Source organism: Parambassis ranga, chromosome 4 (assembly GCF_900634625.1).
Source record: "Parambassis ranga chromosome 4, fParRan2.1, whole genome shotgun sequence".
Lineage (NCBI taxonomy): Eukaryota > Metazoa > Chordata > Actinopteri > Ambassidae > Parambassis > Parambassis ranga.
The window spans coordinates 4,205,873-4,224,358 of record NC_041025.1 but is presented as its reverse complement, the minus strand read 5'-3'; the positions used below and the strand labels follow the sequence as shown (position 1 = coordinate 4,224,358).

General features: G+C 37.9%; 1 protein-coding gene across 1 annotated transcript in view; it reads right to left on the bottom strand.

Annotated features, from left to right (window-relative positions):
• Nucleotides 1-5,322: 5,322 nt before the first annotated feature.
• naaladl2 (N-acetylated alpha-linked acidic dipeptidase like 2) overlaps nucleotides 5,323-18,486 on the bottom strand; it is a 282,516-nt gene continuing 269,352 nt past the window's right edge. Inside the window, exons 14-15 of the mRNA XM_028404275.1 lie at nucleotides 17,022-17,220; nucleotides 5,323-5,569 (exon numbers count right to left, since the gene is read on the bottom strand). Of these exons, the coding sequence (XP_028260076.1) occupies nucleotides 5,323-5,569; nucleotides 17,022-17,220 (446 nt within the window). The remainder of the gene's footprint in view (nucleotides 5,570-17,021; nucleotides 17,221-18,486) is intronic.

Sequence of the window (18,486 nt, the reverse complement as noted above, 5' to 3'; positions counted from 1 at the left end):
TCAGTAAAAGTCACTAGATTTGCTGCTATAGTTGCCAAGAGGGTATAGTATATCACTATAGTAATCCCCTCAGGGCAAGACATTCTAAATGATAGTATAATATTTGTTATTTAAATACCTACGTTTAATAATCCCTGTATAATTTGGACAACAAGTACAAAAGACATTTTTTGATAAGAATAAAGACAGGTGCTTAAAACAATCTTTATTGCTTTAAAAAAATCAGTAAGACTTCAACAGTAAAGAGGACAGAAGCATGCCGGTAAAATGTCTGAAGAGTATAGTTTTATGTCATGCTTACAGAAAATATTGACATTAATTCTGTCTGTGAGTCAGCCTATTGATTTTACATTTTCATGGGTTTCATTAGACATGTTTGACATTTTTTGGAAAACAGTGACATCACACATAACATTTACATTTTTGTGCAAATTCCATAATTATCCAATTTTATTAAAACATATATGAAACATTACAAAGGTTTTCAATAAATATTCTACACACACAAAGCTCATGGTCAATCACGGCCTAAATGCTTAGTTTATAGCCAGAGATCTTACATAGTTGTGCAATTACGCATTATTTTAACCCTTTCTGTAATGCCATGCTTGTGTATTAATGACATAATGGATGACTCATGCATTTATAAAACGAAAAATGCATTCTGATCATTTTAATATGTCATCAATCTGATTAGTGTATCACAGTGAAGACATTACAACACAATAGGCTATACAAAGATTTTACATAGTCTAAAGATAAACCAACCAATGATTTATTTTTGAACAGTAGCATTCTGGGAAATAACATGCTAACTCTATTTGTAGTCCTCTGACGTGTCAGTTTGTGTAATACAATGCATGCACAATAATCGAAAACATCTTTTTTTGCTGTAAAATTATTGAATAATAATGTGTATTATCCAGTATTATTCCAGCATCAAGGTTTCGTTGACTAGCCTAACAAAGAGGCTAGCTTATCAAAAAGTATCTTGTTATCAAAAAGAACAGGTGCAAGTGCTGTAATCAAAAGTAAAGTATCTCTTTAATTATTTATCATTAGCAGTCAGTGAATTAAAAACTATAGCTATGTTAGCAGTAGCTACATATAAATCCAACTCGTCACATACTGGTGCATGGTCAGGTTAGCATCAGAACCAAGAGTGGTTCTGTCCAATCAGAGGCCTGTGAGGAAGGACAAACCATATTATAGATAGGAAACATACTTGTAATGCCAGTAAACATCTAACCAAATCATACAGTTTGTTGCCTATATTATATTTTGTGTACAACAAACCATAACTAATAGCATTCCAAACAGGAAGTGAATATCACTAAATGTAAACATTGTAGAGGCTTTTAAACAACCTCACAAGGCAGGATGATGTATGTCGAAAGCTGAGCAAAAATACACTATGCACTGCCAAGATAACAAATGACGCTAAGGGAGTGAAATATTTCTTGTCAACCGGTAAGCAGGTAAGACAATGGCCAGAATTCATATCTATTGAACTTATGTTTTAATGTTGAATTGGTATTTCCTTTTGCTAACATGCATATTTATTAATAATGTGGAAGGAACAATCGTTCATCTGCCAAAGGGGGGGGCAGTGAAAACACCCATGTGACTACACAGCATGTGACGAGCTGGATGTAAGACTGTGTTGGACTGTTGTCTTCCTATTGTCTCTGTATGCTACAGCACAGCTAAAACGTCCTCTGCATGCAGTGAGAACGCACTTCAACGCTACTTATAAGCTTATAAAATTGCAGTGTTGGATAGTTGATCTGATTCCAGCAGCTATCTAGTTCAGGTTTTGGTATAACATTTGACATATTACTAAATAAATTAAAGCATTGTTTATTTTTCCACTGATAGAAGGCACATGATTTAAAGCATTTGGACAGTTATATTTTCCATCCCTGAAAAGTTTCATTTTCTTTAAATCAGTATTGAAAGTCTGCTTATTTACACATTGGACATGTACATACAAATGATCAGATCACCTTACAAAATTTTGTGTATCAAATCTTTGCTAAAAAATCGAGACTTAATTAATAACACATATTTCTGAAGAATCTTCCGGATGCATCAATGACTGGAAACTACCACACACAACAGTAAAGAGATAATCAAAGCTAACAAACAATTGTGCTGCTGTTATCTTTCTATGTAAGTCAGAACATTTGAAAAGTTTCTAAACTCTACAAGTAAGAAATCACAAGCTGCCAGATCCCAGCCCGCCGCCCCCCATGCCCTCCCAACATGCTAGAAAAAATTCACATTCAAAATGTTACAAATAAGTTAAGGTAGGTATTTTTTTACATTGTATAAAATAGTGCTTTATTCACCGCTCTTTTCACAAACGCTACTCTAGCAAACATCGTGCCTAACTACAAAAAACATCCTGAACTCATCGGTTCTTTTTACATCCTGTATTTTAAAAGGTTCCGCCAAAGTTTGCAGCTTCACACTGAGCCATTTGGTTCCAGCTTGAAAACCATGAACTGCCACACCATAACTTAGTTTTTGTCTAATATTAACTAACATAAAGGGTATTTATTGCTTAGGATTTTTATTCAAGCTTGTGCAGGATGTTAAAGGTGTTTTCACACCTGGTCCCTTTCAAAAGAACCAAACTCAGTTCTCTTTAAGTGGACCAAAAAGTGGACTAACAGAAAAAGGCCTCAGTTCTTTTTTATTACATAGAGGGCCGGGTTCTCTTTCTGGTCCAGTTCAGATTTGTTGGGGCCTTAGTCCTCTTTTTGTCCACAACAAGTCCTCTAGAGCGCTCAGACCCCCACTGCACTGAATTCTGGGTAGTTTTCACTTGAAGCAGATGTCTGCTGCTGGCTTGCCTCCTCCTGTGTTTTTCCTGGTTAAATTAGTGCACATAGGGAAAATAGAGTTATTCATATTACATATGAGCACAAGAAGCGATTGAGGAACCGTACTGAGACCACTTCCCGAGGTGGTCTCAGCAGGGTTCGTTTTAAAGGGGTCTGGGTACGGTTGGAGCGCAAAAAATGCTAAGTTGGTTTAGAGGGCTGAAAGGGACCAAGTGTGAACACACCTAAAATCCTTAGTCTCAGAGAGAGATTGCTGCAATTAGAGAAATAATGTGTGAAGAATTAAAGAGGCAGAAAGACGTCATGACTGCTGCCACAGACAGCAAGGTGATGGAAGGAAAGCAGTCCTCAAACAGCTGGTGTGTTCTGTGTGCTGGTGCTCATTCTGACATTAACCTTCAGTTGTATGTGGTCTGTAAGAAATATGAATGGCATTTCTGAGCAGCCAAACACTCAATAAATCTAAATTACAACAGATTGTGTCTCTTGTCTTTCTGCCTGTGAAGGACATGTCATCATCTGTGTCTTCTCACCTGATTCTGAGCAGATGTACTAGTTTTAGCAGCATGTTAAGCCAGTCTATATCAAACAAGGACACACTCCCTCTAACAGGCTCCAGCCTGCTTGCAGCTGCTAAACACTTGCAGTGAGAGTTGTTTGAGGCTCCAGGCTAAAGCCAGAGGCACTAGTAACCAGGTTTCTGTTCTAGGCCAGTGTGGTTAAACACACTCACTCACTCCTAACTGCATTTAGATGCTTTTCTGCCCATGCCTCGTGTAGGGCACGGTGAATTTCCTTCAATGTGCTTTTCAGTGTAATATTGCTCTTTTAAAAATAGCAACAGGCCTTTACAGTAAGACGCCATGGCTTGCAAAGATTTAGACCAGCTAAGGGCGATATTGCCTATGCTGATTATAGAATGGCTTTTTTGATAAGCAAGGCCTTTCCTACTGGGGATTAACATTTTACAGCGTATCATTGATTTAAAAAAAAAAAATCAATATTTTGATTTCCATGACTCTTATGCTAACTTTGCTAACTTCCCAAGTAAGGCTATAACAATATATATTGTTGTGGACATTGATCACTAATTTGGGACTCCAAACTCTCAGTCGTTATACACTGAAAAACCTCCTAACTGCAGTTACTGTATCAGTATCTGTACAGTTTTCTGGTGGCTCAGTTTTATCATTGGCTTATATGTAACCCTCAATTCATTAAGGTAAAATGTGAATAGTTTACTAACATTTTTAGGTATAAATGTAATGGGTATTGCCTGATACCCATTACATTTGCTCGAGAGTCCAGGGTTCGAATTCCCCTGACACCACGTCCAGTTTTGTTTTTTTTTTACCGGCTCTTAAGTTTCATTTTTGCCCATGCTTAACAAAACTTAACCACGGCTATGATTGGCATAAAAAACAACTACTGGTTAAAGGTAGGGTGGGAGATGTTGAAAACTCAGTGAGAGTCAGCCAGATTTTAAAAGTAAACACATGCCCCTTTCTCTTGGAGCTCACCCTGAAGCCATGCCTCCCAATGACATGGACGCGCATTACCTGAAGACAAGCTGCGGTCTGTGACTTCGGCCATCATGCATGTACCTCTCTGGTGCGCGCAGAGCAGGAAGAGAGTGACAACCAGCCAATACTCCGCACAGGGTCATCCCAGAGGATTGGCTGATGTTTTTAGTGTTTTATAGCTTCCACAGATGATTCATATTCTTTGTTTTAAAGCAAAACTGTCGAACTAATTGGTTGCTATCGGATTGTAAAGAGAAGTTACACTAATTTAACAAAAAGTGCATCAGAATGAAATTTCCTACTCTACCTTTAAGGTTACGCATCAAAGGGGAAGGTGAATGGTAGAGGATAGTCTGTTGCACCATTTTTGGCTACCATGAAGATGAGTTTCAAGGACTGAAACATCGACCCTGATGTTAGGTTTTCCTGGTGAGGATGGGCTTGATTTAACAAGTTTCATCTATTCTTACTGCGTGGAGAGAACATGGACTATTTGACAAAAATTGGCCTTAGCTCAGTGTGTTCAAATACAATGTAAGCACATGTAGGACCCTTTTTGAAGTTTTTGTTGGGGAAGAGAAGGAAGGGTTGTACCCTATGAAGATAAAGTAATGATCCAAAAATGATCTCTTCAACTACTGCTCAGCATTAATTGTAAGATAAGTTTAGTGCAATTTAAATGACCCCATCATATCGATGTCATTTGCATATCAAAAAGGTAATGTGCAACAACTCAATACATTCATCAATCAGAAAGATTTTTTACAACCCTCAATATGAAAATCAATTCAAAAAGTCCTTTACACTCTTTTGTTGGGAGTTAAAAGTCTCATTTTGTTGAGCAGTGTCTGCGTCAGTCAGATTGGATGAGATCAGTAAGAGGGTTGTATTTTCACATTTTTTCAATGTCTTAAACTCTATGAACCTGATCTGCTTGGTGCCGTCGGCCATCACTTTCTGTCGCTGGGGTAATTTTCAAACAACTCCAAGCCGAAACACACCAGCCTCTCGGCTGACCGGATGGCTCTGAGGATGAGGGACAGAGACTGGTTGGTGGAGCTGTGGCATGGCGCCTCCTTGTTCGCCGAGTTGTTTTTGGAGGCTTTGTTAGTGACGTTGCAGTGCAGGACGACTTCCTGGGAGAACCTGAGGATGGAGAACTGAGGTGTCTTTCCTGGAAGGCTGTATAACAGATTCCTGAGGAGGATAAAAGAAAATAAAGTAGATATATCTTATTTTTTTCATTTCCTTTTTTTTTATCTGCAGTCCTTGAACAGATGTTAAAAGACTACCTACAAGAAAAGCTGCAAGATGGCAGCGAGGGGCAGCAATAGCAGGCCAGATCAGGAGTCAGTGCTGGCAGCTTTGATTGTAAACGAAAGCTGCCAGTAAACATAAGTGTGTGTGTTTCTTAGAATTCTGCACAGATCATTCCTTAGTTTATTTGTGACAAAGTGCTTTCTGAGAAATTGTGTTTTACGAAAAGATAAAACATAATGCTGCCTGTTTGCGGCACAGCAGTATAAAACTGCATTCAAACATAAAATACAAAGATAAAAGTGCCAGTTTTACAAAATGATTGCTACTAATCTTACAAAATAATTGTAATAATTGTAAAAGAGGCTCTTAAACAAGCCAGGTTTTGCACTAAAAAAAGAACATTTTTGAAAGAAGTTTTTGAAAACGTACTTGAATAAACAGGATATGATGTAAAATCACAGTTAACCCAAGGACACTTTTCACAGGGAGGAAGTTCCAGCTGTAATTCCACACTTTGACAACAAAGAATTCCCTTTTAGTTTTTTTAATAGGGAGCACCTACTGCATAAACCAGTATTTAGATACCATAAAAACAACTGATTGTTTTAGATTTTGGCAGCTTTAACATTTAAAAATGTTAAATTGCAAAGTTTTAGACTAATAATAATTAAACTCTTTTAACAATGTGCACACACACATAGAATCAAGTGCAGACACTAGTGAAACAAGTACGTCCGTGAAAACTTTCATATATGACCTCTGCTTAACATGTCACAAACATGATGTACCACATGAATTATGGCTCTTAAAAGACCCCGCTATCGGTGCCTCTTTGTCTTCCAGTCACACGCGCACACACACACAAAGCAAAAACAGAGACGAGCCTTTGGGGGTATGGCAGGGTAGTCGTTTGTAGGTCAGAATGGCAGACGCTGCAGAGTGTTGCTCTCTCTGGGGCTGGAGTACATTGATTTCTCTTAAAGTGGCTGAACGGACAGACTTAAAGATTAAATGGAGTGATTCTTCATCTGTTAAGACGCAGGTTCGTGAGCTGTTGCCTGTGAAGGAGCGCTGACCTTCAACACGCAATTTAGATTCAAAGTCAGAGAACTGTGAAGAGTCTGTATCCACTGCAGAAAACTACTATATGATATCAGACCTCCACAAAGACTAAAGGACATTTCGCCTAATGCAATATATCATATCATAGTTATCATAATGCCCATGTTGACCTACTCTCTATGTCTTATGCTAATGCTAAGTTTTTTTTTTTTTCGTTTTGTTTCTTTTGGAGGCCATTCTTAGTCTCTGCTGTAAATTTGGTGTTTAAAGTCAACGTTTAAATAAACAATAACATAAACATAAAATACACTAAATATGGTTGACATTTATAGTCACGAATGACTTCCGTCAGACTTGATCTCACTTCAAGGTGAGCATCACTGCCTTCTGGAACATCATACTAAGCTGCCGCTGCAGGTTGGTGATGCTCATCACATGCACATAGACCACATGAATTTAAACGTGCCTATTCTCATTCATGTCACATGGCCACAAAGTAATGTAGATACAGTGTGTTATCCTTGTTTTCCTTGAGCTGTATTAATACTTGTTTCTGTTTCAGACCAGACTTTCCAAACTTTCTCATCTCTAACAAGACTATAACTATTTTCATTACAAAAAAGAATAATGTGGTACGATCCGTCAGCCTACACTATCTGCTTCATTAAATCTGAGCACAGTTGAGCAGTGTCTGCGAGAGGGAGAGAGGGAGAGAGAGAGCGAGAGAGAGGAGAGAGAGACATGAACAATGAATAGTAAGAACTTGATAGAGACCTCCCATGTTAATTTAGGCTCAAGTAGGAAGCAAAGATATGGAGAGAGTTAGAAACTTTAACACCATAACCTTGATCAAAACAGGAAACATGCGTCAGCTCTGGCAGATAGACATGGTGAGTGTATGTCAGACAAAATAAAGTGGAAGTAAGTCACTCTAAGTGACAAATGAGTGTATATGTGCCTAACTTTTGTACCAGGCTGTGATTTTTCTTTTTTAAATTGGAGGTCCGCATGGTTTGACCCACTTATGGATTCTGCCTCCAGTGGCACCTGCAGGAACTGCTGCGGCTTCACATCACAACACCAGATGATGCCACTTGCTATTGGTATCACTTAACAAAGTGATGATTGATTTAAAAAAAAAAAAAGATTCAGAAATACAGTTAAAAGAGAGAGAAACCAAGAAATGCTCAAAAACCTGTCTGTCCACCAGCTGACTGTTAGTATCCTGTTAGGAAAGAGGTCTTTTTGAAGCACCTCAGTGTGTCTGTAAGCCATCTGCTATCGATCTTTTTTTTTTTCTTTGTTTTTGGCATTCAGTCTTAATGGAGACCACCTGCTGCTCTGCAACACAACAAAGTGGGTTTAACACATCTGCTGGTCCCAGGTGTAACTCAAGGGGGAGCTACAGCATCCACTCAGTACTGACAATCGCGCAGTGGGTCTGTGTGCTGTGATACAAAGAGAGAATACTTTGGCCTATCCCTTCTTTGGCAATAGGAGATTTAGAAAACTGGAAATTGGGCCTAGATGATTGGTTTATTGTGGTGTTACATTATATTGTTAGTAAATATATCAAATAGATATAAAGTTCACAGGTCCAACTTCCAGATTCCCAAGTAGGGTGGATCAAGAGGCTTCTTAACTGTCTGTGCTTTGTCACCCTGACCCATGGCCTTCGTTTGAGACTTTTAGTACATGTGAAGCTGCTACCAAGCCACTTACTCACAACTGTGATGATGTCAGTGCAATGCACAAATAACCATTGTAAATATTTATATAACTACTGTTACTCTGTTTATGTCTTTATTTCATTTTTTGGCATTCTTATTTTTGATTTTGATGCAAACACTGAATGGAGCAGTGCTCCCAAATTTCCATTTATGCTGTGTTATATGAAATATATACAATGACAATAAAGACTTTCTGTTTCTTATTACCTTCTTGCCTCAAAAACCAGGCAGACAGAAGTATAAAAGTGAAGTTAAACATCTTTTGGGGATATCCCCAATATGTATTATTGGTAATACAGTGATTGTTGACACTGACTTTATATTTGCAGCTTGAATTAAAAGTTTTTAATATCAACTTTCACAGCTATGTTTTATGTTTCTTGGATCTACTGTACCTCATGTGGGGCTGAAGGAGGCAGGGAGTAGAGGAATTCAAGATCTGACTGATTGTGTCCCTATGATATTACACTCATACAGTCAAAGTAAACATTAAAGCAAACATCAATCGCTTCCAATTCCACCTGGGTCCAATGTCTCACAGTCGGTTTAATCGGCCAACCAGTCAGCGGTGGTTACTCCATGTTGTTGGCCTAGATAAAGTCTGCTGGAGTTCCAACACCTGGGATATAAATGTAACATGAGTGAATGAAGAGAGCAAGTTAGGCTGAGCTCGACTGATGTTGGAAGCAGCTGAACAAGTTGCCCTTCCAATAATTCAACGCTTATTTCCCAGTGTTAATGCATCATGCAAAGGTTTAACCTGGGATGCACCATGCTGGCTGAAATATTCATAGCAACTAAGATATCATCACTTATTCTCAACGAGCGGATTATAACACTGCATTGATATTTCCATTTGTTAAACATGTTAATTTGATGCAGAAAGGTGAAGGCAGACATAGATGTTACTTTACTGCACTTGGGCAGGCTGGTCGGTGTGAAATATTTTGGCCTATGTATCCTTACATGAATGATAACCACAGAACTGTTTTCAACTTATTGGACTTTAACATCATAAGTCATTTTCTGTAGAGAACTAGAACATAAAACTCATACATATTTATTCTAATGCAAACACTGTGCATAGACATAGGCATAGCAAAAAAAACAACAACAAAAAAACATCCCTTTACAAAACGTGGGTTGGGAACTACAGGTCACAGGGAAATTGTGGGGGTCAACAAAAAAGCTGCCGAAACACCTGGTTGTTGTTACAATAGGCAGAATTACTCTGCACTACGCACATTTTAAACAAGAAGCACTTTTTAATAGTACTATATTGGATTAATACCTTTGAATTTAGCATGAAAGTTTGCATTTTGGTTACTCTGGAGCCCATTGACAATGCTAGGCTAGGCTACCAGTGGTGCTGCCAGACCAAAGACAATGCATGCACTGACACAAAAATGCATGTCTTACTCTAGGGTAGACAGTGAATTACCCCGTTTTATAAAATGGTAGCGTGTTCCCATAATCCTTCAGCATTACAAACGTGTTAGCATTAACATTTCCAGGTGTCAGTTACTGCTGAGATCCAGACCAATCTTCACCTAAAATATACAGTTTTGGTGTTAAAAAAAAAGAAGTTATTTGTGTTATTGTAAGGAAAAAACTGTTTGGTGGCTTTAAGATCATGTTCTCTCCTCTGCAGTGAAAATCACAGCTCAGTTAACATGATTGTAAACCATCTTTGGTACACTCATGGGTGCCAGTTGTTCCATCATTGCATTGCTTGATGCAGTCTAACTGTCAACTAATCCACAAACAAGGCAAAAAAAAATGTGGAGCATGAGTTAAACTGGGATTATGCCATTTTGAGTTTTCATCATAGATGTCTTTGGGGATGAACTCACTTTTAGAGCAAGCCTCAAGTGACCATTCCAGGAACTGCAGCAACTGGTTGTCTTTAGTTTTGCAAGTAGCTCACCAACGCCTCTATTTAACGAGGAGGCTGAAGCCTGCTTGTCTCAGTGTTGATGTGGTGGAGAGAGCCCTGTCATTCTCCGTAACCGTCTGGTATGCAATTGCTCTGTGACTGACAGGAAGGCACTGCAAAGAGTGGATAAACTGCTAAAAAACTGGCCAACGGCAGCCTCCCTTCTTTAGAGGACATTTATATCAGCGGATGCAGAACCAGAGCAACAAACATCATGATGGCTCATAAAGTCTGGGCCATACGCTGTCCTCTGCTCTGCACTTATTCAAACATGCCTGCTTGCTCTTTTAACATTTGGTTATTTAATATTATGTATTTATTATTACCATCATCTGTTTTATCTGTTCTATACCTTGGCTGGGAAACAGTTTTTCTTCATCTACATAAAGTTTAGCAAGAGTGCTGTTCATCCTTGCGTTTGTGTGACCGTTGATACACACACAGAACCTCTTGGTTTCCACGGCGATCTACAACCTTGAACCTTATTCCTGTGTCGGCAGCCGCTGCATCTTTGAATTGAAATATTTACCACAGAAGTCTGCACAGACTTACCAAACACCCTAGAAAATAGCAGTCAGATCAACCGTGAATGGGAGGATTTGTTAAACTGCATGTCATTTAACACAAGTTTTGCACACACAACAAAAAACACAAATCACAGGCACCATTAAGAACATCAAAAAACCATGGTTGTGTGTTTATGTTGCTTAAAATACATCTCAGGTCTTCTGAGTAAACCTTTTAAAAGTCTATTCTGTACTCTTAGACTAATTTTCTCAGTCCTGTGAGGGAATGGTAACTTCCTTTATAAATGAGTGCTATTAAACCTTAATGCTCTCCAAGCATGATGGAGCAGCTAATTTTAGCTCAGATGCTAATGGCAGTCAAGAACAATTAACATGTCTATTACTGCCATAAACTGTGAATAACACTGAACAGCAGAGGCCATTTGTTCTGTTGGAATCTGGTGGAAAAGTAGACAGCTAAAGTGCTCTGTGTGTGTGTGTGTGTGTGGTGGGGTGACGGAGTGTATAGTCACTGTTTGGATGCTAAAATAAAAAAAATGAGGTGTAGAACTTATAGTTACTGAGAATAAAAGTCCTCACTATCAGTCAGGGTCAGCTGTCCCTAACTAAATGTAATTTGATATGATTTATTGTGTTTATTCTTAAACCAGGACAGTTCGACTGAAAATAAATTCATCAGCTAATCTTTCTTTCCTGCACACAGACCATGCAGAGCCAATGAATTACTGCTACGTGAACCTAAAAAGCCACTGCCTGAAAGAAAAGAAAAAAAAAATCAAACACTGCAGACTCTAAATTATTCCCCCTCTTCCTTTTATTTTGTCAGAAGGAATAAATATGTGTGAAAGACTGTGAAGCACAAGTTTTATGTTGCATTATTGCTGTTCTGCTCCATATGTAGAACTACTTGAAAAAGAAGTGGATGCACTCTATGCAAGATAGATAGCTGACTGGGGATTTAAATCATGGCTGCCCCAACATGCTGCATGTGATTTAGGGACTATGTGAATATTACAGAGGGTAGGGTTGTATATTTTTTTTCTTGGGTATTACAGTATGTTGATTCTGTACTGTGTTTTTTTTTGTTACTACAAGGACAAGGATTAAAGTCAGAGTATATTTAGCTACCGTCTGTTTATTTCTGAATTTGGTGAGTTCCAGGTGATTATGCCCGACGATGCACTATTCATGTGTCTGTGAACCCGAGCACCCAAACAGCCATAATTGAAGAGGTTGCTGACCCCTCATCTTTACAATTAGTCTTCAGAAATACTGTGCCTTTTTAAAATAATGTGCATTAGATTGCTGCATGCTGAAGGATTTGCCCTGCATGGCTGAAAGAGAAGGTCAGTTTGCTGAAAATTGTTGAAAAGACACTGAATATGTTTAATAGAACAAACACATGTACATTTTTTAAAGCTGAAATTATATCTAAAGCTAAACATATGCAGAATTTGAATTCTCACGTATCTCTGGTGAAATGTATAAACTAAAGTTTATAAGTATAAAGGTTTAAACATAATTATAATTGTTCAAGTAAAACATTTCTATGGCTTAAAGTATGTAGATGTATTAGAAGTTAATGGAAATCAGTTATGTGCTTTTATTTTGAAAAACACTGGATAACTTCATTCAACCACTGTTTGAGACCAGGGAGTGTTTTTAAATGGACTAGATGATGATTCTCTCTTTCTAATTTCCAGTTATTAATAAATGGCTCTTATATGTGGGGCTTTTATTTTGAAAGTCTGTTCTCTGTTGTCAGAGAATGAACACAAGCCTTTCTGTACCCACTTTTTTTCATCTATGAACTACTATTCACCTCTAAAAATAATATAAAGAGATTATGAAAACATGCACAGACTCCTACACACATTACACAAAATATCCTATTTTAAGCCTGAAGTTAAGGTTAACTTTCAAGTTTTTTTTCCCTAAAGAAACAATTATGAAATGAAGCATAAGCATATGCACATAAGCCAGAAGTGGCCACAACATCTGGGAGCTGAGCAAATCCGAATATCTTGTTATGAAAGATGTATGCTATGCTAATGCTAACTCCAGAGATAGATAAAGAAGGAAATAAAGAGGCCTCATTTTTATTGGTTGTGTAAAAAACACACAAACCACACTGCCTCTCTAGTTAATTTTTCACTCTATGTGCAAACACAATCCATGGAGCACATAGATGTCATGGATGAAATAGTTTTCTGCCACGTTTAAAAATGAATTGTGCTTCTTTGTGAAAGGAAAAGACGCTGCTGTGCTTTCTCTCTCTTTGAAGTCGTGTATATGGATCATTTGGGTCACAATTATGGATTTAGTAGTTAGAGTTAGAACTATAACAAATAAAAGGTCAGTCTAAAATGTATTTATATTTTTTGTATTGACACGAGAAATACAAAACTTGACTTGAGAGATGCAGCCACCCATTCACCACTAACACTGCTGATATCTTAACAGCTTGTCATGCTTGTTATTATTGGTTGTTCTTTGTTTGTACTGTTTGTCCTTCAGTCCACAGAGGAGGTTATTTTAAAGAATAATAAAAAAAAATCAGAACAACTCTTCTGATTCTATTCAGACACCGACAAAAATGTCTATTGAAATTTTATCTTTCAGTATACAGCAATTCTGCTGAAGACATGATGAAATGTTGTTGAGGATAAATTGTGGATTCTGAATGTTCAGATATTAAACAAACACATATAAAACACATATAAAAGTGAAAAATAAAAGCTAATAAAAACTACAGCTCGAACTATTAAGCGTATAGACAGTGACCTTGCTGATGTCTGAATGTGTTTATTATGGGTGTCTAAAACTATAAGGAACTAGTTTGTTTTTTTCCAAACAGAGTTATAGATGTGTATCCTTGAGAAATGGACACACATGTGCATTAAAGGGTTTTAAATTTTCAATAAAATGTAATGTTTCTTTTAGTGTTAGCAAAGTGGATGAGGGTCAGCTCAGCTGCTAACTTATTTGGTACAATATTGATGTCTTAAGATGCTAAAAGTATCTTTTCATCTTTTCATGTTAATATAATAGATAAAGCTATATGCTAATGGAGTCTACTGTTTTATGTCTTTTTAACACATGTTAAATATTATGTTAACATGCAATTCCATGCAATACCAGAGTGCTAAGGGTGTCCATTAGGATATAACATTAAGCATTATTGGAGTCCACTGTGTAGTCCACTAAATGAAACGATGAAATAAAATGGTAAATAGTCTGTACTTATATAGTGCTTTTCTACCTACTTGGATACTCAAAGTGCTTCATACGTCTTCACATTTACCCCTTTCGCACACACACATTCACACACCAGTGGTGCAACCAGGGTTGACACACATTAGCATGCAGCCAGGGCAGGGAATCGAACCACTGACCTTACAGTTAGTGGATGACCACTCTACCACCCATAAACCCCACCCCTGTTTAAGACAGGCTGAAGTAAAGGTATCCTTTTTTTTCTTAAGATGATTAAATGACGTCAAAGGACATGTTAATTACATTCATTTTTGACATTTTAACACAAACTATGTGACATGTTAACCCTTCCATTTCCACACTACAATGCCATGCTAAAACAGTATGGCAAAGAACCTATTATCCTAATATATGCTAAATGTTATGTTAACAAGCCTCTCAGTTACAAGGAGACCTTCACACAGAAGGCCCCCCAGCCAGCTTGACAAAAGAACACACAACTTTCGCACTATGATGCAACAGTGTTATCCACTGCACCATCAGGCTGCTCAATCATCTCATGAGTCAATTTTTCATGTCTTTCAATGTGCTAAAACAGTGTCCTATTACGTCCAAATACTCAATTTCTTCTTTTGGAAAAGTTCTGACTCATGGATGAATCAATCGTTTCTATGGCTAGAGAAATTCACCACACTTCCTTGGTCCATCTACTTCTTTGTACTTGATCTGCTTCATAGGATCTTAACCTCAAGTTGTTTTCAGATAACATTATCAAAAGCAAATAGTGGGATTTTTCTTATCTTATGTGAAAGTTTTGCAACTGTGCTGCAGAGGAGAAGTTGGTGAGTTACCTATCAATGCTAGAAAGCACACCTCAGTTTAAAGACAGTTTCACATATTGAGGGTTGTCCTGCTCCTATACATCCTATAGCTCCTCACAGTCTCTCTTCTACTGATCAGCATTTAAATGAGTGGGTTTGGCTGCAGTGCTTCCAAACGTTTCACAGGCAATGTGGGAAATGTTTGGATGGTTCACTGCTACATGGGCCACAGGCCATATGTAATCAAACAGGTGTAACCCACCAGCTTTTCTTTCCCCTTGCCAGCATAATGTGAAGCTGGTGGTGTTTCAAGCACTAACTAGATGACACAAAACTTTAACTGCATGCAGCTTTTTAAGATAATAAAAAAAATCACGATATGTTCTGTAACATGTCATGTGTTCACTGTCCTCTTTTCAGGAAGTGACAGAACATTTATGTCCTTTAAACTTCTTAATTTATCTGCCTGATTCCAAATCAAACTTTTTAAATCTCCGGACTAGACTAGCTAATTTAAAATATATTGTTCAATTACTGCTTCAATGAGAAATAAAATAATTTGTACAATATAAAGTGTGTAGCCAAGACCCTATGCAGACCTGCTGGAGAAACATTTCAGGTTTAAACGTAAAACAAAACATTTTTGACATTTCCCAAACAAACTCTTTGTCACGAACAAACCTTTTGCACTGTCAAGGTGCTGTAAAACAATAAATGCATAAAATGATAATTAAATAAAACCTGCACTCCTCCAATCAGAAAACATCGATTCACTCATGCAAGCAAAAAGTCACATGACAGGCAGGCTTTCGACAGCTGATGTAACAAAGTAGAAAGAAAAACCATCATGAAAAGTTGGGGTTTGGGAGTTCTAGATAGTCGATGTTTGCAGCTTAAAAAAAAAATAAAAAAATCTAATCCAACTCAATATACTGAACTGAAACATTAAAGCACGTGTGTCTTTTTATTTCTCGGGGTCACACAGTTACTGACAGTGCATGATTTCTTTAAGAAATCCCAGATAAAATCCCACTGCAGCAAAAAAAAACCTTACTGGGAGTCTTCTTTGATACAAATAAAAAGCAGAATACTACATGTGGGCTCAGCTGCATGGAATAACTGACAGAAAATAGTTCAGTGTGCCTCTGCGGCTCACCAAGCCAACAAAAGAGAAAAAGGATTACTGTATAGTCTAACCTGATAAATTCAGGCCCATAAAAACCTGAATGAACAGCGTGTTTTACTCTTGCACTGTCGACTTCTTTCCTAAAGTTCTTTAGTGTATTGGCATGGTTGTTGAGTGGAGCTATCCATGGTACTGAAAGGTGGATTTTTATCTCAGCATGTTAAATTTACCATTTAACATTATGCTTTGTTGTGTGTGATCACATTGACTGTGTGTGTGCATGAGGAAGCAAAAAGCCACCCAGTTTAAATAAAAAGGCTCAGTTTAACTTTAAAGGCTGCAGGAAACATCATATTCCTTGTCTATACACTCATTGTACTTGGTTGGTTTAGGGTTAACGTTGTGTAAAAATATTCTTACACATCATGTTTATAGAACTTTTAAGTTTGCATTATCTGTGAACTCTAGGGCCAAGAAATGCTGCCTCTGCAGGAGTGCAAAAACTGTAGTTCTCAGTGTGGCCTATGGTTCTGGCAACAAAAATGAGTCAATCCTCATAGACCTTCATGTTATAATGTCAAACCTTACAGCAGAAATAAACATTATATTTCATGACTCTAGGGGGCACAAACTGAAAAAATCATCCCATTTTATTATGTGATTGGTAAAACCATCGAGGAGAGCCGAGTACTTCAGGATTACAAAGGTTTTGTCTGAAAGGTGCTATATAAATAACGTTTGATTAATTGATTGAAGATAAGGGAGATAAATAAATACTCATTAGTGAGTTGAAGGGTGGAAAAACCTGCGTAGCCTATATTTTACCCATCAGGACACTAACTAAACACCTAATTAGTAGGACATTTCAGATATAAAATATTCAATTTAACTCAAGACTCAACTTTGTAACAATATTTCATTCTAAACCTGAACACAGCCATCCGTCCACGAGGCAGTAACTCCTCTCCTACCTGTACACTCCAGGCGCCGTCTGTGGGATGATGAAGCTCTTCTCCAGGTCACGGAGTACATCATTCAGCATCCGCACGTGGGAGGGGTCGCGCTCCTTCGGGTCATTGGCCGGCCTCATCGTCTCTGACTGGAAGAAAGCTGCATGGTCTCTGAGAGAGGAGGCTGAGGACAGTAGGGCGGGAGAGACCATGCTCTTGTCTAGACAGGAAAAAGATGGGGAAAAAAGAGATCTGCATGAAGAAGCACAATGAATTCATTCTCACATAAGGAATTTGTCTTGGCATTTGGTAGGGATACGTAAACATAGAATTTAAGTATTTATTTATTACGGCAAGCGCAGACTCAATGTGCCTTAAAATAGTAGAAACATCCAAGGACATCATACACAAAAGAATTTAGGAGAAGGTATCAATATACCGTAGCTAAAACACAGTAAGAAAAAAACAGAGATTTACAAATGTTACAAATCTATTTACACATTTATACACACACTCAAACACAAATATATATCTTTTGAAGGAAGGGACACAGACGTAATGGACCTTAACTCTGAGGTAGACAGTTTCAGAGCTGGACCATGACTGAGAGCAACATAAGCAGACTGAGAGTTGATTCGGGGGGATGCTAAGAAGACTTCTATTGGACAATCTAAGGGATCTATCCAGAGCCTATATAGTGAATAAGTCGGCAATATAGAAAGTAGTAGTAGTAAGTGTTTAGCGATATAAATAATAAACGTGTGACATGTGGGCGCCATCTTGGTTCCAACTATGTGCCCAAATTTGGCAATGATAGTGTGGTAATGTGAGTTCCTGCAAGATCCACCCACAGAGGTCCTGGACACATAAAAACACAGATTCCCCACCAGAACAGTAGCAGAACAGAAGAAGCCACTCTGGGGAGTGGAACATCTTCAAAAAACAATCCTTGAGTCCAGTTTCCTCGAATTAAGCTCTTGGAAATGACTATGACCTGGATGAACGAGAGCATCCACAGAAAAATTGAGGATCATTACAAAGATTACACATCCATCTCCAAAGTAGACTTATATAAAAAACAGGAAATGAGAGGACACAGTGACTCACCCGCACATATAACTATCGCCATTAAACCACTTTCCTGACTGCGCAGCCTCACTTCTGTATTTACTTTGCAGTGATAAAAATAACTGCATTTGATAGAGGTAAGTAGGCAGATGGTGTTTCAGCCCTGTAATAAAGGGGATGTGCTGCCTTACCACCTTCTGCCAGACTCAGTCACCTTCTAATAAATAATAAGGTGCAGATAATGGATGAATCATAAAATACATCATTAAATCATTAAGTCTGGCATATATTTTTAATAGCCGCTCTCACATGTAGCAAGGTCAGGCATGTCACATGCTTAGATGCCACAGCATGATACTAATGTCAGCCAAATAAATCCACAAAACATCATAAAAGCTCACAAACTCCTCCCATGTGT